Below are 25905 nucleotides of genomic sequence, written 5' to 3' on the forward strand. Positions count from 1 at the left end.
AAAGACAGTGAGACAGATGCACAGAACAGAAGAAAGTTAAAGAAAAGATGTGAAAAGCGGGAATACAAGGAGAATCAAGTGTTGGAAAAACAAACGATGAACAGAGGACATGACTTCAGGTGAAGAAGAACAGTGAAAGCAGGAAGAACAGGAGGAAGGAGGGATCGGGAAGAAGACGGGAGATGATGTTGATGTTTGCTTGTTATTCCAGCACTAATTTTCCCCCTGGAGCTCATTAGAGTCTGGAGAGGAACGAACCACAAAACCTTAAAAATCAACAGAGTGGGGAGAGAAAGAGAGACAGAGTGGGGTGAGAGAGAGTGTATGAGCATAAAAAAGCAGTAAATGGAAAAGGAGGAATGAGAGTGAAGGACCAGGGGAGACAGAAAGGAGGACAGAGGTAGTGGAGAAGAACACGATCAAGCAGATTTCAGTCAGTGTGTGTTTAAGGTGACTCACTGAAAAGCTCCATAGGTCCAAAACACACACATGCACACAGACACACACAAGCACACAGACACACACATGCACACAGACACACACATGCACACAGACACACACAAGCACACAGACATACGCACGCGCACAGACACACACATGCACACAGACACACACATGCGCACAGACACGCGCACACGGTCATATACAGTGAACACAGCCCACCGTTAGACATGTCATCAGGGATCAACGAGTTTCTGCTTGTTTTTCAAGACTGAACAAAATAAAGTACGAGGACAGGCTTAAAGTAGGTTTAAGAAAAATAAAAGTACCATTTAGTTTTATTGATTTCTTCAGAGCAAATAAATAAGAAAACAGTAGATAAATCGATTTGATTGATTCATAAATCAAATATTGTCATAGTCTAAATATTCACATGTAATTTACAGTCAAATAATAATAATAATGATAATAATAAAAGTACCTTTTAGCTATAGTTTATTTTATATAAGTAGTAGTCTCAGCTTTTTAGCCACAACTTGGTTTGACCCAAAACAAAAACAAGAAGCATGTTTTCATCAGAAGAGCAATGGCAGCCTCAGATTTCCACACAATCACTAAGTTTCATTTAGAATATTTTTTTCATTATATAACACTGAAGTACGGAAATACAGATACTGTAGTCATCAACCAGATTACGTTTTCAGTATTAGTATTACCATTATTTTCATCTTAAAACCAGGAGAATAGAAATGGTGGCTTAGATTTCATTATATTTATATATCCATTTGTATCTCATCATATATATATATATATATATATAATTTTGTAAAGTTGAAGGTTGTTTCATTGTCCACAGTCCACATTGAAGAAAAGCAGGAAAGGATCCGTGCTAGGAGGCAAATGAGCAGCAGCGGATAAAGTACACACATGAGGAAGGGAGGATGGAGGGGATAACAGAGGTGTGCTAAAAGGAAGCCAAACCTGCACTTGTGGGTAAACAGCATAGTTAAAGAGAGAAAAGGGATCCTACATGGAGATACTATATCTAAAACATGGCAGCAGTGACAGGGAGGAAGCAGACTGACTGTACGGGTGAAAGGACAGGTGCACAGAAGCCTGATTCAGAGTCGTGATTAAAACAGTGGAGGAACAAAGTAAAGTATTACTTCCTGTTTGACTATCAGTGTTCGGTTCATTAGATATAGACACCAGAGATTGATGGAGAAGTATTGAGTACCTGACTAGAGAGTGGAGACGGTTTATTAAACTGAACTGTTCTGTCTTCTACTGACTTTTGTTCTCCCCAGTTGCACTTTGTATACAAGTTTAATGACTGCCTACTAATGGACCACGAGTCTTAGTGGGTGGGGTGGGGGCACTCGGATGAGTGTAGAAAAAACTTCAGTTTATTGTAGAAAAATGTTGTCGCCTAAACACACACAGCAAAGTATTTAAGCCATGTTTTCCTAACCTTGACCCCACTGCTACGAGCGCTGAACCATAACCATTACAAAGCTGAATCCTGCTACGTGCTAAATATAATGAAGAGGAGAAACAGACGTGTGTTTAAAGAACAAATGGTGCATTTATTGTAAAAGGCTTGTGATTATGATGATAAATAAAAGGTTAGCCCCTGATTCTGTGATCAGACTTTACTGTTTACACTCTAAAAAGTATAGTTTGGCTTCAGGGGAAGAAGCTGATCCAAAATCAGTGGCGTTTATGTCGAGCATGAGAAAAACACAAACACACATATGGGCACAGTAAACTGGGGTTAGCGAGGAATAGTTGCTCAAGTAATATTGGTCAAAGCTTATGCAGATGGTGATCGATGAAGAAATGATGGGATTGTGGGGACAGGAGGGAGGGTTACACGTGGGCTTCAGAACACTCTGGACCATATCAGTGATCGATCTGTCAGCAGAGTATAGAAAAGGTTTTGGCTGTCCAAAGCTGCAGTCAAGCCACGAGGAAACAGAGGGAGGAGAAGGATGCATGAAAGGATGGATGAAAAGAAGAAGCAAAGTGAAGAAGCTGACCGTACACTCTCATGTGCCGGCTCTGTAACTTTCTCACATCACGCTCATATCTCTCTAACATCTCATCCTTCCTCTGCAGCGTCCCAAACACAAGTCTGTTGTCATGTTTCCCTCCCATCTTAACCATGTCCTTTTTCTTCTTCCTCCACCTGCCTTTTCGTCATCTTCCTTTTGCTTTCCAGCTTCCACCAGCTCGTCCTCCTTTGTTTCCATCCCTGCACCTCCTCCTCCTCTTCCTCTCTACATGGGGAACACCAGGAAGCCTGAGAAGGTGGAGTATTTCCATCCTCCCATTAGGTTTCCTCTCTCCAATTTGAGGTAGGCCCGGTCTCCCTTCTCCATCTGGATCAGAACACCATTGCTGGCTGCCTCACGCGTCACGTCCTGGTCCCCGGCAAATGCCGAAATCACTGGCCAACCGTTGTGCATCAGGCTCACCTGGATGAAAAGGACAGACGGCGTATAGAATGAAAAGTGTGGAAAAGAGACAAACAGTCCTCAAGTTGCTCACAGAAGCAGGAACATATGGCATGGCAGACTTCCAAAACACTCAGTGCAATAATGATGCTTCCATGAGGACTAACAGCATCGTATTTCTGGACTTTTTAGTTGTCATATTTTAAAGAGGAAACGCATGCAAAGATTTCATTTGAAGCTTTGTGCTCTGCACATTATCCACTTGTAGAAAGACAGAGATATGCGCACAAACACTCACACAGTGTCTGATTCAACAAATGTTTCCGTGGGGAATAACATCTTCTTCTTCTTACAGAGAGACGAAGCTGTGAGCGCTGTGTCCCCTCCCTCGCCCAGGTTCAAACCTGACAACGGCTTTCATCGCTTCGCTTCTGAGCTACAGCAGAAAAACAAGCGCTCCCTATATGTTTCCCCCTTACACTTCACTTAAACAAAATCATCGATTCGTTCTACCTCTGGTACCTGCGAACGTCTGTTTATGCAGGAACACACTTTATAAACCCTGTGAGATTACAGACCGTCCTGTGAGAAGTCTCACTGCAACCTGATAAGAGAAGCAACACAATGTTTCTGTTGTACTGCCTTTCTTCAGGTTCTTGTACGAGTCTTGTTTTTTACAACACTAGGGTGGCTGATGTGAGTTTGTTATGTCATGCTCCTATTTTAAAATACAATCATAAGATGTTAAAATGTGCCTAAAACTAATTATTTTCTGCAGGAATCACTGACGTGAAAAATAGATTTTCCAGCATAAAAAATATTTATTAATTAGAATAATAAAAAACGCTGCCGATAGCTCGGTCTCTATCTTACACCAGCAGTATAGATGCGAGACGCTTTCACCAGGCTGTGTGCAGTGAAGCTCCTCACAGGTGAAACTGTCAGCCTGGAGTTTGACTGTTTCAAAGAAAGAGAAAGTGAAGCTGCAGGAAATGTGTTGGGGTTTTTTGGTCACACCAACACAATTTTTTTGCATTCACTGGATTTCCCCCTCTATCCCAAAATGAAATTCAACTTAAAAGTTAGCTTTTTTGTCCTTTTCTGATCTGATAGAGACCCAGAGTACACTCCAGAGGCAGATGTGCAGGCTAGTTAATAATCTAGGAATCTACTGGAGGCTGGAAATGTCAAAGAATGACCTTGGAAGGGCAATCAGCCATCGATATCTTATTTTTCTCCAAGTGAAAACTATATGGTCACACCTAATGCACACATTAGTAAATGTAACAGAGTATGTTGTATCTCAAACTGGTGGACAACTTCTTGGATGGCTAGATGGATTAAAAGATGGACTGGGCACTATTCTTCTACCACTCGTTCCTTTAAAACTCCCAACATATATTGTCATCTGCCTCCTGGTGCACAGAAACAACACGCTGGCTGTTTGTTTCTGTCCAGGTCACTGTGGTGTAGTAGTGTTTTCATTTTCAACAAGCTGACTGCAGTTTGAAAGATTTTGATTCCTTAAACAAACGTCATACAGGCCATGTTACCTGTCTACATGATCTTTACAGTATGGACATCAGGAAGAAAAACTCAAATTTACAGCTGAGAGCTAAACATGTCAAAATATTTCTGTTTGCTCTCGAGGTAAAAAACTGTAAAACCGTCACCAACTGATGGAACACAGTCATAAACATCCCATAATTATACACTTATCCAAGTCATTCTGCCTGATGGTCAGGAGAGTGTGTGTGTGTGTGTGTGTGTGTGTGTGTGTGTGTGTGTGTGTGTGTGTGTGGGCAGGAGATGGAGAGCCTGTCAGAGTCAAGGGCTCTCTTGGCCCAGCACTCCTCTTAATAGCAAACTGAACATGGCGACTCAGACTGTATCTGCATGTGTGGGTGCGTGTGTGCAGCTTTGAATCTGATGGAAAATACTCAGACTATACTGAAATTATTTTTTTAATTCTTACAAAGGAAACGCGGCACAGGTCATGGACAAATTTACATTTCACTATCGGCTGAAAACGCAGTCACTGAGTTTATTACACCAGATAAATGTGAATTATTTGCTTTTACATTTACAATGAAGTATGAGCAGAAAGACAGATTTGTTGCCACATGTAAAATATCACTCTAAACCACTCACTAAAATAATCGTAGATCTCAGGCTAATATATGTGAGACCTTGGGCAGATTTCAATTTCATAAAATTGAAATTTCATCAGTAAAGCTGAAATTAAATTCATTGCTGACACCAAACATTTTTTTCCCGTCTTTGACTGTGCTGTACATCACAGTAACAGGGTTTGGGTCATGTTTGGGTTATGGTAGGGTTCAATTCAATTCAATTCAATTTTATTTATATAGCGCCAAATCACAACAACATTCACCTCAATATCTTTATATTGTACAGTAGATCGTACAATAATAGATACAGAGAAAAATCCAACAATCATATGACCCCCTATGAGCAGCACTTTGGCGACAGTGGGAAGGAAAAACTCCCTTTTAACAGGAAGAAACCTGCAGCAGAACCAGGCTCAGGGAGGGGCGGGGCCATCTGCTGTGATTGGTTGGGGTGAGAGAAGGAAGACAGGATAAAGACATGCTGTGGAAGAGAGACAGAGATTAATAACAGATATGATTCAATGCAGAGAGGTCTGTTAATACATAGTGAGTGAGAAAGGTGACTGGAAAGGAAAAACTCAATGTATCATGGGAATCCCCCGGCAGCCTACTTCTATTGCAGCATAACTAAGGGAGGATTCAGGGTCACCTGGTCCAGCCCTAACTATATGCTTTAGCAAAAAGGAAAGTTTTAAGCCTAATCTTGAAAGTAGAGATAGTGTCTGTCTCCTGAATCCAAACTGGAAGCTGGTTCCACAGAAGAGGGGCCTGAAAACTGAAGGCTCTGCCTCCCATTCTACTTTTAAATACTCTAGGAACAACAAGTAGGCCTGCAGAGCGAGAGCGAAGTGCTCTAATAGGGTGATATGGTACTACAAGGTCATTAAGATAAGATGGGGCCTGATTATTTAAGACCTTGTATGTGAGGAGCAGGATTTTGAATTCTGGATTTAACAGGAAGCCAAAACAGGAGAAATCTGCTCTCTCTTTCTAGTCCCTGTCAGGACTCTTGCTGCAGCATTTTGGATTAGCTGAAGGCTTTTCAGGGAGTTTTTAGGACTTCCTGATAATAATGAATTACAGTCGTCCAGCCTGGAAGTAATAAATGCATGAACTAGTTTTTCAGCGTCACTCTGAGACAGGATATTTCTAACTTTAGAGATGTTGCACAAATGGAAGAAAGCAGTCTTACATATTTGTTTAATATGTGTGTTGAAGGACATGTCCTGGTCAAAAATGACTCCAAGGTTCCTCACAGTGTTACTGGAGGCCAAGGTAATGCCATCCAGAGTAAGAATCTGGTTAGATACCATATTTCTAGGCTTTTCAGGGCCGAGTACAATAACCTCAGTTTGATCTGAAGTAAGAAGCAGAAAGTTAGCGGCCATCCAGGTCTTTATGTCTTTAAGACATTCCTGCAGTTTAACTCATTGGTGTGTGTTATCTGGCTTCATGGACAGATAGAGCTGGGTGTCATCTGCATAGCAGTGTAAATGTATGCTATGTCTTCTAATGATGCTGCCTAAGGGAAGCATGTATAATGTAAACAGAATTGGTCCTAGCACTGAGCCCTGTGGAACTCCATAATTAACCTCAGTGTGTGAAGAGGACTCTCCATTTACATGCACAAACTGGAGTCTATTAGATAGATATGATACAAACCACTGCAGTGCAGTACCTGTAATACCTACAGCATGTTCTAATCGCTCTAATAGGATATTATGGTCGACAGTATCGAACGCTGCACTGAGGTCTAGCAGGACAAGCACAGAGATGAGTCCACTGTCAGAGGCCATAAGAAGATCATTTGTAACCTTCACTAAAGCTGTTTCTGTGCTGTGATGAGCTCTGAAACCTGACTGAAACTCTTCAAATAAGCCTCTGCAGATGATCTGTTAGCTGTTTGACAACTACTCTTTCAAGGATTTTTGATATGAAAGGAAGGTTGGAGATTGGCCTATAATTAGCTAAGACTGCTGGGTCTAGAGATGCTTTTTGAGTAAAGGTTTAACTACAGCCAGCTTGAAGGCCTGTGGTACATAGCCGATTATTAGAGATAGGTTGATCATATTTAAGATCGAAGAATTAATTAATGGCAGGACTTCTTTGAGCAGTTTTGTAGGAATGGGGTCTAAAAGACATGTTGATGGTTTAGAGGAAGTAATTATTGAAGTTAACTCAGAAAGATCAATTAGAGAAAAAGAGTCTAACTTAACATCAATGGTACTAAGAGTAGCTGTAGATAATATTACATCTGTGGGATGATTATTGGTAATTTTTTCTCTAATGATAAAAATTTTATTTGTGAAGAAGTTCATGAAGTCATTACTAGTTAACGTTAAAGGGATGGTTGGCTCAACAGAGCTCTGACTTTTTGTCAGCCTGGCTACAGTGCTGGAGAGAAACCTGGGATTGTTCTTATTTTCTTCAATCAGTGATGAATAGTAAGATGTTCTGGCTTTGCGGAGGGCTTTCTTATAAAGCAGCAAACTATTTCTCCAGGCTAAATGATGATCCTCTAAATTTGTGACACGCCATTTCCTCTCCAGATTACGAGTCATCTGCTTTAGGCTACGTGTTTGAGAATTATACCACGGAGTCAGGTACTTCTGATTAGAGACCTTAGTTTTCACAGGAGCTACAGTATCCAGAGTCGTACGTAGTGAGGAGGTGAAATTATTAACAAGATAATCTACCTCTGTTGGGGTAGCGTTCAGATAGCTGCTCTGCTCTGTGTTGGTACAGGGCATTGAAGATGATAACAGTGGGTGGATTATATTCTTAAACTTAGTTACAGCACTTTCAGAAAGACATCTACTTTGATAAACGTCTACTCTCCACCGCTGTGTAATCAATTATTGTAAATGTAAATGTTATCAGGGAATGATCAGACAGGAGAGGGTTTTCAGGAAACACTGTTAAATGTTCAGTTTCTATGCCATATGTTAAAACAAGATCTAGAGTGTGATAAAAGTGGTGGGTGGGTTCTTTTACATTTTGAGAGAAACCAATTGAGTCTAATAACAGATTAAATGCCATGTTGAGGCTGTCATTTTTTCTACATGGATGTTAAAATCACCCACAATAATTATTTTATCTGAGCTCAGAACTAAATTAGATATAAAGTCTGAGAAATCAGACAGAAACTCTGTGTAAGGCCCAGGTGGACGATAGATGATAACAAGTAAAGACTGGTTTCTGAGTTTCACAGCTGGGGTGGACGAGGCTAAGCATCAGGCTTTCAAATGAATTAAAAGTCTGTCTTGGTCTTTCATTAATTAATATGCTAGTGTGAAAAATTGCTGCCACACCGCCCCCTCGGCCTGTGCTTCGAGGTTTCTGGTAGTTAGAATGACTCGGGGGTGTTGATTCATTTAAACTAACATAATCATCCTGCTGCAACCAGGTTTCTGTAAGGCAGAGTAAATCAATTTGTTGATCAATTATTAAGTCATGTACTAACAGAGACTTGGAGGAGAGAGACCTAATATTTAATAATCCACATTTCACTGTTTTACTCTTTGGTTCAGATGTGGATACTGTATTGTTCTTTCTTTGTAATTGTTTATGTTTAAGTTGTTTGTTGCTGGTTTTTAGTTTGTTTTTTGTCTGTGTGGGAGCTGACACAGTCTCTATGGAGATGGGTTTTTGGGGGGGTAGCAGGAGGAGAGAAGCTGCAGAGAGGCGTGTAAGACTGCAACTCTGCTTCCTGGTCCCAACTCTGGATAGTCATATTATGGGGGGTTTAATAAATTTGTCCATATTTCTAGAAATGAGAGCTGCTCCATCCAAAGTGGGATGGATGCCGTCTCTGCTAACAAGACCAGGTTTCCTCCAGAAGGTTTGCCAATTATCTATGAAGCCCACATCGTTTCTGGGACACCACTCAGACAGCCAGCAATTTAAGGAGAACATGCGGCTAAACATGTCACTCCTGGTCTGATTAGGGAGGGGACCAGAGAAAACTACAGAGTCCCACATTGTTTTGGCAAATTTACACACCGATTCGATATTGATTTTAGTGACCTCCGATTGTTGTAACCAGGTGTCATTACTGCCGACGTGAATTGTGTTTTATTTTACATTTACCCTTAGCCAGCAGTTTTAAATTTCCTTCAATGTCGCCTGCTCTGGCCCCTGGAAGACAATTGACTATGGTTGCCGGTGTCTCTAGCTTCACGTCTGAGAACAGAATCACCAATTACCAGAGTTTGACCCCCGGCAGGTGTGTCGCTGAGTGGGGAAAAACGGTTAGACACATGAACGGGTTGGTGGTGTACCTGGGGCTTCTGTTTAAGACTATGCTTCCTCCTCACCGTCACCAAGCCGCCCTCTTTCCCCAGCTGCTTGGGGTCTGCCGGGGAACAGCTAGCGGGGCCTACGCTATCTTCGGCTGCACCAGCTACAGGGGCCTGGCTAGCTACGGGTGAATGAAGGGTGTGAAGCCGAGTCTCCAATTCAGTAATCCTGGCCTCCAGAGCTGCAAATATGCTACATTTGTTACAGATATCATTACTGCTAAAGGAGGCCGAGGAGTAACTAAACATCTGACACAATGAGCAGGAGGGACAGGTGAAGAGGCCATGCTGCTAACGAGTCGGCTACGAGCTAAGCCAAGCTAGCGAAACAGTACAGAGACAGTGAGTGAATACTTTGGCTATAAATTAGGTAGTGAGTACACAGAGAGTGTGCTTCGGATGAAGCATGTGAAGATTATACTATGAAAGAAAATGTATCTAAAAGTTTTTAACTAAATTGCTAAGCAGATAAGCTACTCAAAAACACCACTGTGTTTGAGCAGAAACAGGAAGTGATACTCTACCACAGAGAGAGCGACACCAAGTGACAGCGCCCCTGTAGCTGGTGCAGCCGAAGGGTCATGTTTGGGTTAGATTTGGGTCATGTTTGGTTCATGTTTGGGTCATGTTTGGGTTAGGTTTGGGTCATGTTTGGGTCATGTTTGGGTTAGGTTTGGTTCATGTAAGGGTTAGGGAAACCAAGATGGAAGCTCAGTCGCCAAAGGCGGCCGGGCTTCAATGCACAGGCCTTCCTTAGTCTCCACTCAAGGGTCCACATGGTCCCACTACAGACCTGTAAGAGGGCTTTATTCCTCATTCACAATTGGGGATATCAGTTGTTTTTCAGTTGGATTAGAGGAGGAGGGATAGGTGAGGGGAGAGCGAGAGAGAGGAAGAGCAAGGGGGGAAGAGAGGGAGAGAAAAGGAGAGAGGGGGGAAGAGAGGGAGATAAGAGGAGAGAGAGGGAGAGAGGGGGGGGAAGGGAGAGAAAATGAGAGAGAGAGAGAGAGAGAGAGAGAGAGAGAGAGAGAGAGAGAGAGAGAGGAGGAGAGAAAATGAGAGGGGGGGGAGGGGAGAGGAGAGGGGGAGAGGGGAAAGGTTAGGTTTAGGGCTCAAATAAATCCCGGCATGGGGTTTAGTGAGGTTAGGTTTAGGATAAGTCTCAGGGTGGGATGTTAGAACCGTGTGTGTTGAATGGGACATAACAGCACTAGAAACACATATAGAACAATAACTATGTACATCACACCAGACGTGTTTTTCAACATCCTCTTTCATTCAGTGCCCTGGGATACATTGTGTCTAATTTGGCAATCCAAACTTTTTCAGCCGTCCTCCTCTGCTGGACTGACCATGTGGGATTTGCCTGTATCACAGTCGCCTTCACAGATTCCCAGCCATGAGATACAAAGTGTCTTACCAGGTACTTATGGGTGTTCTTTCTCTTTGAGATATTGTGCCTGTTCTGTGTGAATCTGGTCAACAGTGTATTACGTGTCTCCCCGACATACTGGATACCACATTTTGTACAGGTGACCAAGTATATACAGTTTTTAGATCTGGGAGTGCCTTTGCACTGTCAGGGTTAGGTTAGGGTTAGGGGGGAGACTAACCAGAGGAAAGCAATGGAGGTGTGTCGGTATGAGAGGAGAGTACGTTGTATGTGGCCGTCTTACCTCAACTTTGAACATCCAGTAAAATTTCAAACAGCAGTCAGAATATTAAATCACTTCAGCATCTTTGCGTTTATTGAGCTAAAAAGATATCTGGAAGTTATAAACAGACATTCTAGGTTAAGTGCACTCAGGAAGTCTTCATTTGTAAATGACTAAATTATGAATTGTTATTCATACACCTAAAGCATTAAACTAAATTGAAGGTTATAGGAAACTATATTTGATGAGTGATGATCTTAATCACGCTAAACCTTCTCATCAGATTAAAGGCACCGACTTCTTTCCAGTGATGGACTGAATGATGTATAAAAAATATTAAATATAAAGTCTGTAAAACAAAACTTTTGCTCAGAGGCGATCAGATGTAAAACAGCAGCAGGTCAAACTTTGACAAATGTATCCCTAAGTGTGGTTGATGGCCTCTAAGATTCACTCACAGAATCGAAACTCTAACTGTATTTCATGGATGCCATCCATTCATCTGAGACACTGCCTCAGTGTAATGCTTACATTTAAAGAACATCATGTACACAATAAAAATATCTCTATGAACAGCTAATACGTGGACTGATGAGGCAATTTTTGAAATCAAATATATACGCCGGGGATGCACAATCTATTTTTGCTGATAACCAGTGATTTCCTTTGACGATTCATCTGGTGACACTGTCACTGACACCTTCAGTACTACTGTATGTGTCTAACTGGAGGTTAAGTTTTGCATTTGTATTGCAACTCCAGACTGTGAAAAAGAAAAACGCTGCTTTAGTGCATGCATTGATTGATTGTAGTCATTACTCTGTTTCCAAGAGTCTTCAATCACTGAAGAGAGATGAGCCTGGATTGCTTCAACACAAATATACTAATATCAACACTGGATCCCATCCTGCTACGCAAGCTTCATCAATATCTGCATCACTTCAACTGATCTTTGAGTGATAATGTCCAAAGGAAACAAGTACAGAAGCAGAGAAATCTAAACATTACTCTTCGTTGATGCTTGATGAATGTATGAACTTGTATTTTTATGTACCAACTCTTTCTTGTTTCAAATAAAAAACATCAAGTACTTCCTCCACCATGTCGAATATCAAGCTGGGCCCAGTACACTTAGAATACAGATGAGGATCACAAAGCTAAAGAGAACATTTTATGTGGAGAGATGCATCCGAAGACTCCGGGTTAGCCTTATTAACCCTTCATATCATAATATAAAATAATCATTAGAAGGGGAGAGACAGGAGAAGCAGAAGAAAACCAGGCAGAGATATCAGGATGGGAACACACACAGACGAACAACAGATGAAAAGTAGGCCATTAAACACAGGAACAGGCAGAAAGACAGCAGAGACGGAGGGGGGACATGGTTCGTGTCCAGTGTGCGTGTAATGCTTCCAAAGAGAGACAGAGATGGCAGACAAGGAAGAGCCAGCATCACTACATCACTCCGTTACCCTCAGATAAACACAAGAGCACACACAACTACCCAGCCATTCAACCAAGTCACTCCTGGGGACACCTACAAACCAAGCCTCCATCCCTCCAGTCCCGCATGGTTCCCCACATATACATGAAACACACACGTGATCTCTCTACCTGTCAAAATGTGTTCCCCTGCTGTCCCTGCACACTTGCAAAATTCAAACATGGGCAGGCTTTTCTATCAGTTAGAATCGGGGTGGGGGGCTGCACACACTTTGTTAAAACACAATGACAGGACAATGAGGGGACAGTGCCAAGTGGGCTTGTGTGATTTGTGTCCAGCCAAGTCGGGCTCCAACATGTGAGACACCACAGCAGCTAACAAATCATTTGATAGCTTGATGATGATTTTAATTCAGACTGTAACACATGAGGTCTATGAACAGAGGACATATGAATAAAGTCATGTTTTCAGATTTGGATGTGTTTCTGTGTTACAGGGTCAGTGATGTATGGTTCTAATAAAGCTGTGACAGTGGCTTTGGAAGGATGAGACTGCGGTCAGCACACACACACACACACACCTGTACAAATAAAAAAACCGCATTGGCTGTGCTTCTGTGTGGCCATCTACCCACCCCACCCTCACACTCAGCTACACCTACACTCATTCAATTAGCAGCCATAAATATAAAAGCATGATAATAGGGCTTCGCGTCATGTCAGGCCGCGATCGATCTGCATTCATTAATGCATAAGCACCAATTAACTGGCTGAGTAATGGAAAGGAGAGACAGAATAACGAAGGAGAGTGAGAGAAGAAGGAGGAAGCGCAGAGAAAGGAGAGAGAGACGGCTGCACTGGCAGGAGGATGTCGGAGAGGGCCGAGAGACAGCAAAGACAGAATCTGTCTTTCTCTATGCAAATAGAATTTGTCTGACGTCTCCGTGCTGCACTTAATGTTTAACGACACGATGACATCCTGTTATTGCATCATCAATTCCTGTCCGGTTGTCTGTCTTGACATGACAATGATACTCTTCTGGTGGTCCCCCACCCTTTTCATCTTTCTTCTTTTCAACACGTTTCCTTTTCTCCCATCTTTTGCTTTCCCTTCTTTTTCCCCACTGGACCTTTCACATTTTCATTTTCATCCACACTTTACAGACACAGAGTGATGATACATAAGCTACATAATGGTGCATCTGTCTGAGGACTGTGACACCTCCGTCTTTAAAACAGCAAGTTTCCAGAGTTTTCTAAAGTTCCTCCAGGGTCATTGTGAAGATGGCTAAAGATAACAAAAACAAAAGAAGGCTGTGTGCCTCAGTGGGTAAGGATGGATACGATGGATATTCTGTATGCACTCTAAGTCAAAGTGCGTGCCTCTGAAATCGTTTAGTGGTAATATTGTTTGAGAAACGTTGAATATATTAATTGGCCCACTCCTATTAGTTAGGGTCCACCCATTCATTTCCCTACACAGCAGCATGAGCAGAGAAGCTTAGACGTCGCCGTCCACCTCCGCCAAGCCGAGCAATGTCATCTCTTTCAAACTAGAGGAATATATAGAAAACAAGCGAAAGGATTTGGTCGGAGTGCAGAAGAGGATTTACGATGAGGATGGGATTCAAACCCACACGCACAAAGCACAACAGATTAGCAGTCCAGCGCTTCATCGGACACCTTCGGTCCTTCGAGCCTGGTTCTGTTGGAACTTTCTTCCTGCTAAAAGGGTGTTTTCTTTGCCACTTTCACCAAGTGCTCGCTCATAAGGGGTCGTCAGACTGTTGGGCTTTTCCTCCATGATTGTTGCATCTTTATCCTTTAATAATGAAAATGAAGCACCTTCAGCTGATTGCTGTGATTTGTCTCTGTGTAAATAAAACAGAATTGAAATGAAATGGAATTTAAATCAAAAGTAAATGTAAACAGGCAGTCTGCCCCACCCACAGCCAGGATAATGGAATAATCCTGAAGGGCTCTGCTTTCTCTGTGAAGGATGTTAACACATTAGCACATTAGTCATGACAAATCAACAGTATGGAAACAACAGCAGTTCCTGGTATAACACAACACTAACAGAAGGACTAGTGATAACAAGCACAATAGGAGTCAAAGGAGCTTGCAAAGAAAAGCGTCTGGACTTCTTCTTTCTTTCTTAAAGAAGTCCAGACGCTTTTCTTTGCAAGCTCCTTTGACTACGATGACCTGGATGACTGAGAACCTTCACAGACAACCACAATAGGAATATTCATAGATAATTACAGCAGTACCACTTCTTAATGGATGAACAGTAAACCTGAGGTTTCTGGCTAAACTCAGTAAATTGATCATTTCCACTATCATGCTTTGCATTTTGGGGGGGAAAGCTTTCACTGTTTCACAAGCTGAATCATTATGTGAATGTGGAGCATGTTTGCTGTTATTTAGGTCATCTCTGCATGTTTATTTTGTGCTATCGACCATCTTCTCTATTTTCAGATTTTCTGCTTTTGTTGTTGCACCGTTTCATCCGATTTTGAGGAAACAGTAGCTGCTTTCTCGAATACAATAAGGAAAAGGAATCTCAAAGTGGGTAATGGCTGTGTTTTGTAATCATTTAAAAAAGGCATTTTTTACCATTCCAGATGAAACATGTGCATAAAAGGAACTCGGAGACAAAGCTGTGTGTGCACAGCGACCGTATGCTGCTAATTTGAAGTTACGATTGTGAAGCGAGCAATCAAGAGTGTACATCCAGTATAACCAGAGCATTATCGTTCCTAACATACGATTTGTCACAGTCGTCCGTATGTTACACATTGGGATGACAACGTGTTGGTATAACAGTCATATATTAGAAAAAGCACAGAAAGTTATTGTGTAGTTATTGTTCACTCTGATAACAAATAATACACAAAGTATTCTAACACACAAAACCAGAACTGGCCTCTCCAGTCTTCAGATGTATTAACTCAGTGATCACTGCTGCTTCTTCTCCTTTGCCAGCTGTCTGACTGTCACTGTCCTTAATTTCTGCTTCAGTACGTCTGATTGTTTTCGTTTGGTAGCAGGAAGCCTCATTAGGAATGAGTTTCCAGATGCCATTTTGAAAACAGGCACAGAAGAAATGACTCACTGACCAAAGCAGGTACAGAACTTTTGAAAGAAAGCACACAAACTCTGTGGTCACAAAGTTTAACAAAAGAACTATTTGACCCTATTTCAGCATTGCTTAATTACTTTTACATCTTAACATGAAGTCGTTTTGATCCTATTTTCTGTATTAAAGGCTCAAGATAAGGAAACTAGCAGCTATTACACAGAGACTAACGACGTTTTTCACCTCAGTCTCATGCTCAGCAGGTTTGCGGGTGTTTGGTAACGGGCCTCTGGGGTCATCTCCTGGCAGTTCAAACTTTTAATACCCAGAGAAAACCAAAATGTGTAATCTGTCGTTGGCGTCTACCACACTAACTTTATTTGTCCCGTCACACTGAACTGTGGGACCGTTTGGCTTGGTCCGTGTGTTTCACTGAGCTTGAAGTAAACGTGCTGTCTTCACTTCACCTGGCTGTCCCCATTACTGTGTGTGTCAGACCATAAAGTATATCACAGCATCGTTTGACTGTCGTCATCAACCTTTGAAGAAAAAAGCTGGGTTTCTGTGTAATCAGTTATATTCATATACGAACGCAGTTTGGAGACATCCAGTTTGTTGCAGCTGTGAGTGAAATCTTTGCGCTGTTTGCACTGTTAAGGAATACTTAAAGAAGTGCTAACAATGTGTCCCAAGTTAGCAACAGACTTATTGTGATGAGGACTGGGCTGATGAGGCTGCACTGACGGCATCACTACAGCAGCTGCTTTACTAAAGGAGTCAAACACACTGAACAGCTCCAGATAGAAAGAAGCCTGGATTTTCCTGGAGTGTTTTATAGCAACATTTACATTTTTACATAGAATATATAAAAGAATGACCAACATTTGCTGAAAATGCTACATTTGCCCTTTCATCTACACAGTTGATAACAGAATCTAAACACAACATAATATCGAACATGATTGTCATCATTATTACATTACAGGACAGCGATGTTAGAACTGATAGCAGCATATTTTTCCTGGGCGCTGTTCTGGCACTCGTACCAATTTAATGCAGGTCTCATTCGAGTTGGATGTTTTGGGGTATTTGTTGATGTTTTCTGACATGTTATATTGTAAACAATCAATGAATGCTTCACTTTGAAGAACATGGATTGGCACGTGCTGCCTAACTGTCATCCACTGGCACAAATGACTGTTTTCTGTTCAAAGCACTCTGAAAAGTTGATTTGGTGCTTTTGTAAAGAGTTTCTGTGAAAATGATCAAAAAATGAAACAGCATTTATTCAAAGAGATGGAGGCAACCAGAGCAAAGGTCACAACTGAACTGTGCGCACACACACACACACAGACTCACACAGGCACAAAAACAGATCTTAACAAATGTCAGCAGATCACACCCGTCTTCATCGATACTGCCTCAGGGAACAACATCATTAATTTGAGGAAACCGCTGGGCAGAGCCTTCAACTGTCTTTTTTTGTTGTTGTTTTTTCCCACTGGTGAAAGTCAGAAAAACATGCAACTCTGGATCTGTTGCCAAATGTCAAACCACATGAAAGATAATTAAGACAGATCATCTGAAAACTCCAACAAGACCAGATGGTCCTATGAGTCTCTAATATTTATATTACACACACCATAAGCCAGAGGAAATTGAATATACCCACAATTCAGCTACTTAAATTATTTATACCATGCAATAAAACACAGAGTACAAGAAAGACAAACGTCAAAATCAAATAAAACTGAATATAAAATTATACCGAGCAAAGCACTGAACCTCAGACTAAGTGCCCATCATATCATAATGCTACAGACTGTGTGTACTGTCTGTGGTATTAACACAGCTGCCCTGTTTCATCTTGCAGCCGTGCAGACACACACCTTGCGTCTGCTAAATGCAAGAGTTGTTTTTACTCTGGTAATTAACAGGAAGCGGTTTTGTGTGGTGCAAGTCCAGCCACGAATGGCTAAAAGTTTTTTCCTATAATCCTGAGAGCTAAATTTAAATATTGCTCTTTGTTTAGAGAGATGTCAGTGAGATATGTAAATCTTTTCACATTATGTCCTAATGACTCATTTGTTACATCAACCCTGTTCGATTTAAAGAAAATGAATATCCAAAGAACGCCGACTCCTCCTCTCTTTCACACATGAGCATAAATTCAGTGCAACCTTTGCGAGACTGAGCACAGGTTCATTAGATAAATACGACACCAAGCATCTGGCTGGCAGACTGTGTGTCACTGTAAAAAGCAAATCCCCCACAATGTAACAAAATAAGTCATTTAATTGAAAGGATAAAACTGTACTGTCCTCTGACGCAGTGAAAACAAGGGTGTGTGTGTGTGTGTGTGTGTGTGTGTGTGTGTGTGTGTGTGTGTGTGTGTGTGTGTGTGTGTGTGTGTGTGTGAACTATAAATGAAAAGGAAAAGCGTAGAAACATCTTCTTTGTTATTAGATGCTCACAATACAGAACATTTTGAATATATGTATTCTACATAAATCATAATATTGTGTAGCTATTAATTACCTCTCACATTTTAACGATGTTCTGTATATTCGCCTGTTTATCACTTTACTCTGGAAGAGCGCAGTGTTTTCTAATCAAATGCTTCATCTTCTGACAATCGCCCAACCAAACTCATTAAAATGTCAGAGTGTGCAAAAAACGAATACATGGCAAACGCTCAAAGGTGACTTTCTGTTTGACCTCCTGGCATATTTTTCATAACACAACCAAAAGGCATAGCTCTGCATTCTTAGATTCTTATTAGTGTCGGCTGACTATTGATTAGTATCAGTTAATTGGGAAATTTGCATGATCTGTAAATTATAATTAGCATAAAGTAAGTCCAAGAATAAAAATGGGTGGATCTTTTGTGCCACACTAATGCAGAGCCACAGCAGTTTATTGAGGAATGTGTCTCCTGCTTAAAGCATCACCGTGGATCCATCCTCACTGTTACTAACACCTGGCACAATTGTTTTTGGCTGGCAAGATTTTTTTCTTCTTCAAACACTTCTATGTTTTCTTACCTTTTATGGGGCATTTAAGTGTAACAGAGCCAGATGGAAGCTTAGGAGAGCGGAGTGACACAGGTCACAGGTACACCGCTGGAATAAAACCAAAGCACAGACACGTGTGTGCTGTAACCATGTAGCTAACAGGACGCTACCAAAAATGTATGTTGTTTACAAATGTTGTGATATTTTCACATGAGGGTGGCATTGCTTGTGTATCGACTTGGTACAATGTGGTGCGTATATAGGGTGGTTTTACATTACAGTTGAGCCCTGAATCACAAATGCTAATGGTGGTACCCATTTGGCTTTAAAACGCAGCTGATCACTGAAATTTGTATGTGTCCTCGTATATGTACCCTTTATATAAAATTTAATACAGTGATTTTTAGATGACCATAACGGTTGCACTGGTGTGAAACAGTAGACTGACTGATTACCTGTAGAGCAATGCTTACCCTTGCCATACTTTCAAGTCAAGAAAACCTAAGAACAGATAAGATGTTTATTTATGTGGCTTTGACTCGCCTCTCATTTCCACTGCATGAAACACTCTCTGAACCAGGAGCAGAAGCCTATCGTATTTCTATTATTTATTTGTTATATTTCATGCAGGTCATTCTGTTCACGGTGCAACAGATCCATGTGCAGTACAGTCTGCTCCACATTAATGCTAGGTTACCTGGGTTTCAGTCTATTCTTTTAATTGAAGCTACGTAGTTTAACTTTTTCCCATTTCCAGCAATAAAATCAAATAAATATTATCATCACGGTACAATGTGCACCATAATTATAATGTGTATTTGTTGACCTTCATCGGCATTACCACTAGTGGTAATTTACTGTGCCAATCCTTGTTGTAGTGTTTAACGCTCTACATTAGATACACTTTGAACAAATTACGTGTTGGCGCTACACTGGGTGCTGGGGCAGCCTTCGGTTTGAAACAAGCTGTTTTAGCTCACTCCTTTTAAGGCCAACCGCCCTTTTTTCTCCTGACCGGCTCCACCTTACAAACACACAGAATATGTGAACAGCGGATGGGTGGTGCCTTTAGTGGTCAACGCCAGAACTGTGCCTGAGACAACTGAATGAAAAAATACTTTGACATCATCCAAAGTCAAGAAGTGTTAAAGACTTTAAAGTTCAGTTATTAAAAACTTCAGCCATCTTTCATATGGGCGTCTAGCATTTTAACATAAAGGCATCAAAGAGCACTTTTTAAACAATGTTTGTACGCTTGTTTGAATTCAGTGCTGAATAGTGTCAGACGAGGCAGCAGGCTCTTTCAGGCCCTAGCTTGAAACTACGACCGTTTGCCATTTTCAGAAATCATTTTTTAATCTTTTTGGCGTGATAATTATTTGCCGCGTCTTAACACACACCTCGGTTGAGGTAACGTGGCCTCCCATTTTTGTGCTTGTGTCTAATAAATGTGTTATCTGCAGTGGAGAGCAGCACGGAGGAGTCACACTATATTAAATAAACTGTTTGAGGATATTTAAGTACGTTTAGAAGGAATGTGGCTTATGCAAATGTTCATCTCAGTGGTGTGTGCACGTATCAATCTTTAAAAGTGTTTTTAAAACAGAATTTGCCAACACTTTAATGAAGTGGTGCTTCTATGGCAAAACCACTTGAGACATGACTAAAAACTATGGCCTTATGTAACGCAGTAACATGTATACTGTGAATTTATAGATCTTATATCAATGTTCTTGGAGTGTATAATTGTCAAAATATACTCCTATTTATTTAAATAGATTTTTAATACTGTACGTTCTAAAAAAAATAGATTTGACCAAATCTGATTCAAACTATGCTCTTTGTAATATCTTATTACATGTTACTGTGTAATCAGAATAATTACTTTTTAATGTAACTAATAGCAGCACTGCTCAGAATATGAAGCAGTTGAAATATTTAACGTTTTGCTTCAAATGCAATTTTTTACTTTTAAGCTTAAACAACTGATAAACTGGCATTCTTTATAATATCATTCAGATAAATGTGATTTCATGTGCCACAGTAAGTGACGACAGTTACCAACGGTGATGGTAAACATGCGTCTCAGTGTCACTGTGGATGTAGCAGACTAACGTTATATTGGGCCCCTGTGGTCTTCTTGCTATAGTGTAGTGAACACCGGGTTTCTGTACTGCATGACTTCTGAAATCGTGTTGAGCAGCACTTCTGTACATTTGCTTTCTGTATAGCAATATAAACATCTGTATATAATCTGCTCCTATTGCACTTCTGATTAGATGCAAACTGTTAGCCTGTATTTATACATGTGTAATGACAATAAAGATGTTTTATTTGAATGACCCCACTCACTTTAAGCTGAGAATAAAAAACGTTGCCTTGGGAATACATGTAGGTGTGTTAGGGACATGTGCAACTACTTGGTCGAAGAGCTGTGTGTAAAAAGGTAACATTTCTTGTTATTGGGCCGTGTACTATGAGCAGCTTGAAGTCAAGCCTCTGGGTTTTTGCTCTAAATGGGAAAATCCAAGTAACAGAAAGGCCTATAATACACACAGCGTGAGGCATTTTAGCTGTTCTTTGTGTCACTTTCAGAGCTACAGGCCGGCTTTGACTTGAGGCTTTTATGAAAGCTACTTCTGAATATGCTCACATGCTTAAAATACTGCTGTAAAATATCTCCTTTTTACATTGTAAAACCAGATGGCAATATATTTTTCATAATGTTCTGCTGGATCTTTTACTAACAAAAACTAGAATTGTTTATAGGTCGCTAAAATGAATATCCAGTGCAAATTTCACAGAGATAATTGAAACCAATTTTTAAAACAATGCAAACATCTACTTAGTAATAACAAGCTGTTGATAATAGGCTGTGATCCTGTGTTTTGATAAAGTTGCTGCGCAGTGGTCAAAGAGCTTATTAACCTCTGTTTACTACCTCCAGTAATTTTCAATATAGATTATCACGTCTTCAAAAATGCACAAAAAATAAACATCTAATTAAAAATCAGCCCACTGAAGTCTACCAGCACCTTGTGTGAACGTCTTATTGATATTTGAGTTACAGATGTGAAACATTCAGAATTCATGATGTGGAATTTATTTCTTTTATTTGTTTTGAGTGCTGTGGCACATGCTGCAAATGCAACTCATTTTCACAAGTGGCAAAATATTTCATAGCTATACAGTCCGTGATTTTTATAAACACTGTAAATAAGCCCCCTATTAGCCGACATGGATGGCTAGAGCGATACGAGCTCCCTTTAGATGGGAGAATATGCCGCGTTTCATTTTCCATATGTATTTTTAATTCGGAGGCATAAAGCAAAGACACCCACATTACCTCTCTGAACCTCCCAGATAAACAGGCAGATCCGTGCACCGGAAAAGACTGATGAGACGGAACAAAATGTTTATCCTTTCCTACATGTATGCAGCATTTGCTAATCAATAGCGACTCGTGATATTTGGCTTTTTCCTGTCTCATTTGTTCGTTCTCTTCCCGTTTGGTCCATTATGTCTCCTTTTCTCTTTCATGCATTCCTGTCTCTCCTTTCCATTTCTATCATCCCCCATTTTCCTCTCCTTTGTCCTCTCACCCCTGTGCGCCCACCCCCTTCTTCTCCATCCCCTTGTCCCTCTTTTTTTTAAATTTACTCTCAACTGCTACTCTTTTCCTGCTGTCTTTCGTCTCCTGCATGCACCACAGTAGCTGCCTCTAAGGCAATCAAACAGTGGGAGTTTTCAACACAGCAGATGCGCTGGATGGATGGGAGGAGGATGAGTGGAAGAGGTTGAGGGTGAGCAGCACGCAGGCTGGATGCTTGGAGGAGAGAGGACAACCTACACTGGTCTATTTTATGTCAGAAAGCATGCCAGAATAAAGCTTCTTCGAATCATCCACAATCAGTTTTCAACAGTTATTGATTTTAAAATGTTTAAGACTTCAGAGGGCTTATATTGAACAGGACTTAGCCCAAAGTGCTTTTAAAACTCAAAGTTTTTACTTTTATATCTCGTAGCTATAAATGATAATGTGACAGTACCAAGAGTCAAGCGTTTGCCATCCAGCATCTTCTGCATACAGGCACACACACGCAGCTTTCCCTCTCAAATATTGCCCGCTCTCCTCGCTGCTGTTATTGTTGTTTCTTCCACTGCCATGCTAATTAATGCAAGACTCCAATAATAATGTATAAGTAGCAAAACATAATGCCAAAGCCTCAGGGGAGCCAACAGCATAATTACACAACGGATTAAATTGCAAGACTTACATTGTAATTAACGCTGTGTGGCTTGTAAAGCATCATCACGCGCATGTTAAATGTTAAAAATGGGACTGCTTAAGAGCTTCCTATCACTTGACACATCAAAAGAAATGTGGAAACTACAGCTAAGCTATAAGAGGAGTAATTAGTGGGATAAAAGAAGACTTGTGACGGACCACACTCCAGGCGGTGCATGCGAGTGAGGGTGTGACAAACAAATAAATAGAAAACATGTTACTTCTACTTAAAACCTGTTTGTGTGTGACGTTGTGTGCTTGAGGGAGAAAATTAAAATGCCTGTCTGTGTTTGCTCTCTTCAAAATCTCTTCTAAATAATCAAAATCTTCCTGTCGTCTCATTTTGTCAGGGAAAGAGACAGAGGGGGACGTTGCTGTCCGTGGTGCTGAAAGTAAAGACGCCGGAGCCACGCACCCCTCGCGCTCACCACAGCAGCCCCGTCCTCCTGCTGGTTACACGGGCTTCATTTGGCTCCATCCTCTGTGCATGTATTGATTAATTATGATTGGCCCAGCAGGTGGCGGAGGGCTAGCTTTCACACTATTAACGGCGGCCTCTGCTGTTGTTGTCTCTGGAGAAAGACGTCTCAAACATCTAATGACCGACGGTGCAGCTCATGTTCGACTTATATGGGCAAGAACATTCAGCTGTCACGCAGTGTGGTCGAAAAGCAGAAAAGCACAGGTACACACACACACGACAAATACACAAACAGGCGTTACCTGTATAGTTTGGCGATTGTAGACTTTAACTACGTGGAAGTTAAAACTGTAAATTCCTTTCCGTGGTGCAATGAAGTTACTTCTCTCTTCGTCAAAATTCCTCCCAACATTTACAAGAACCTGAAAGACAGACAGACAGAAAGAAATTCACTGGTACAAGCGCTTTGTCATGCTGTGCGAAACACAACTGCAACCAACTCAAAATATTTTTATTTCAAAACTGACTTGACGAGGAAACAAACTAATTTGTGCTGCCCTTTGGGAGAAAATGGATTCTTATACAGCCAAATGCTTCATCCAGAATTTCTTCTATTGTTTATTTGGTGTGGAATTGACTAATCCATTCAACCCACGTGTTTCTGGAGCAGACACCCTGTTAAGACTCTTGTGCCCCCCGCCCCAGACCACACACTCAGATTCACTCATGTAGATGGAAAACTCTCTGCTTTTTATCGGGGATTTTTCTCCTTGTCAGAACTTCTAAACTTTATGGGGACTGGAAGGGAACTTGATCGAGCTTTCAAATGAATTTTTCAATTATGCACTCCTGCAGCCAAATGTCTGATTTTATGGATGGAGGCGAATTATGACGTGAAATTGAACGGCAGTTTGAGGGAGAATTAACCTTTAACGGCAGCCGGGTACGATCTCACTCTCGTGACCTTCCCTTACTAAATTATTTGGAGAGATGTCAGTTCCCATATCCCACCCCGTCAGCTCAAAAAGTTGAGATATTGAAAAGCCTCGCATACCTGGCTACACAGCCACTTTACCAATAAAATTTACTACCTAAAAAATGAATCCACAGTCTGTTATCTCCGACAGCCAACACCACCGGAGACACGATGCATCTGCGCACAGCTCCGCCGCTGTGGTATTATCTATCCCCCAAGTTAACCCGGATACTTGTTTTTCGTCTTTCTAATGGTCTTACGCAACATGTCTGTTGACTAAGTGGAGTATTTGTTGCGCACATTCTAAATTCGTAGTTTGCGGGAAGGCGAAGCGGAATATCTGTGGTGCTCTAACGTGCAGGGGGAAAATGCCAGTTTTATTCCTGACGCCTTTGTGACATCGACTAAATTATATTTTACCCCCACCCCCGCCATCAGTAGTAAAAACTGTCTTCCCAGCATATTAACACAGTTCACCTAAAACAGCACGCATTCTATAGTCTACACAATAAAACAGATCATCTGAAACTTTTATGTCTTACAACATTCCTTCTTCAGGTTGTAAGAAGATAAAAACAGACAAACACTGAGCTGGAATCTTTTTTTCTTCTCTCTGTCACATTGGACTATATCTTTTGTCTCCTACCCGATCGAAGTAGATGACCATAGTCCGGTTGCTCATCTCGGAGGGCTCGTGGTTGGTGTTCCTGACTGCGGAGAACGCCACCTTTGCGCTTCCCGAGCGCACCGAGATCCCGAGCGCTGTGCCCGTGGGGTCCGAGGTCGGGTTGGAGTCGCACACCACGAGGCACTTTCCCTCCAGGACGATTGGTTCCGTCTCGTTCTGAGCGCGGACCGGACTCGCCGCAAGCCACACGGCACTTAAAAGGCAAAACGCCAGCATGCCGGAACCGAGCAGTGAACTTGTTCAGGTCGTCTTCACACCTCAAACCGGAGTGGGTCTATTCCCCTTTTTAAAAAAAAATGTCAGGTAGGAAGAGTTTCCCACTGTTCCTCGATTAACCTTAAAAGGTTCGTTTTACAACTAGGTGCTACTCCGCTTTCTTGGATTTAATTAGCCTAACGTGAACTCCCTGGCGGAGTGTCTCAAACCCAGATGGTTTAGTTTTAGGCGTCTCTGCTCCTTTTTTCAACAATTGCTTTATTAACCCGTATCTCCAGGCGAGTCCCCAGTTTTCACCTGTTCCTTTCCTGTTTTCCCACCTCTCGGCAGCTTATCTGTCACTTGGAAACACAGTAAGGGAGAGTCGTGCGCGCAGCGGAAGGGCCCTGGACGAGTGACGAGGCAGCAGAACTCATAGCGCAGAGGGGGGAGCTCCGTCTGCTCTGTCGCGCGCGCTTGAATTATTGATATGGGGGATATGAGAGTTTCAAACACAAAAGGCTCAGAAGGGACGCGGCGCGCGAGCGAAAGATGCTCCCGCCCAGGTCCCACTTTTTCTTTTTTTTATCTTTTTTATTTCCACAGACACCCCCCCACACACACACACACACACACACACACACACACACCCCTCCCTGCCTCTGTAACGGAGACTCATCATCGGATTAGCGCGTGCGCGTCTTCGATATTTTCCAATCACTGCGTGCGGACCGCCCCCTCCCCGCCCCACTACTTAAGAAAGCCTCTCTCCTTTTCTCTCTTTCTGTCCCTGCTCCATCCCAAACTACTGCT

General features: G+C 41.6%; 1 protein-coding gene across 1 annotated transcript; it reads right to left on the reverse strand.

Annotated features, from left to right (window-relative positions):
• Positions 1 to 2720: 2720 nt before the first annotated feature.
• On the reverse strand, positions 2721 to 25113 carry cbln1 (cerebellin 1 precursor). The gene is made up of 3 exons (XM_085357156.1): positions 24856 to 25113; positions 23536 to 23655; positions 2721 to 2918 (listed from the first exon to the last, which is right to left on the reverse strand). The coding sequence occupies exons 1-3, from the start codon at positions 25111 to 25113 to the stop codon at positions 2721 to 2723; spliced, it is 576 nt and encodes a 191-aa protein (XP_085213282.1).
• Positions 25114 to 25905: the final 792 nt, after the last annotated feature.

Source organism: Diplotaxodon limnothrissa, linkage group LG7 (assembly GCF_057381915.1).
Source record: "Diplotaxodon limnothrissa isolate DT_005_m linkage group LG7, D_limnothrissa_male_GT1.1, whole genome shotgun sequence".
NCBI classification, from domain to species: Eukaryota; Metazoa; Chordata; class Actinopteri; order Cichliformes; family Cichlidae; genus Diplotaxodon; species Diplotaxodon limnothrissa.

What these genes read in the sequence shown, in the direction of transcription:
- cbln1 (XM_085357156.1), bottom strand. Translation starts at nt 25,113, where the DNA reads ATGCTGGCGTTTTGCCTTTTAAGTGCCGTGTGGCTTGCGGCGAGTCCG. An exon ending in TGGTCATCTACTTCGATCGG is followed by an intron (nt 23,656 to 24,855) that starts GTAGGAGACAAA and finishes TCTGTCTTTCAG; the next exon opens with GTTCTTGTAAATGTTGGGAG. An exon ending in ACAATCGCCAAACTATACAG is followed by an intron (nt 2,919 to 23,535) that starts GTAACGCCTGTT and finishes CTTTTCATCCAG; the next exon opens with GTGAGCCTGATGCACAACGG.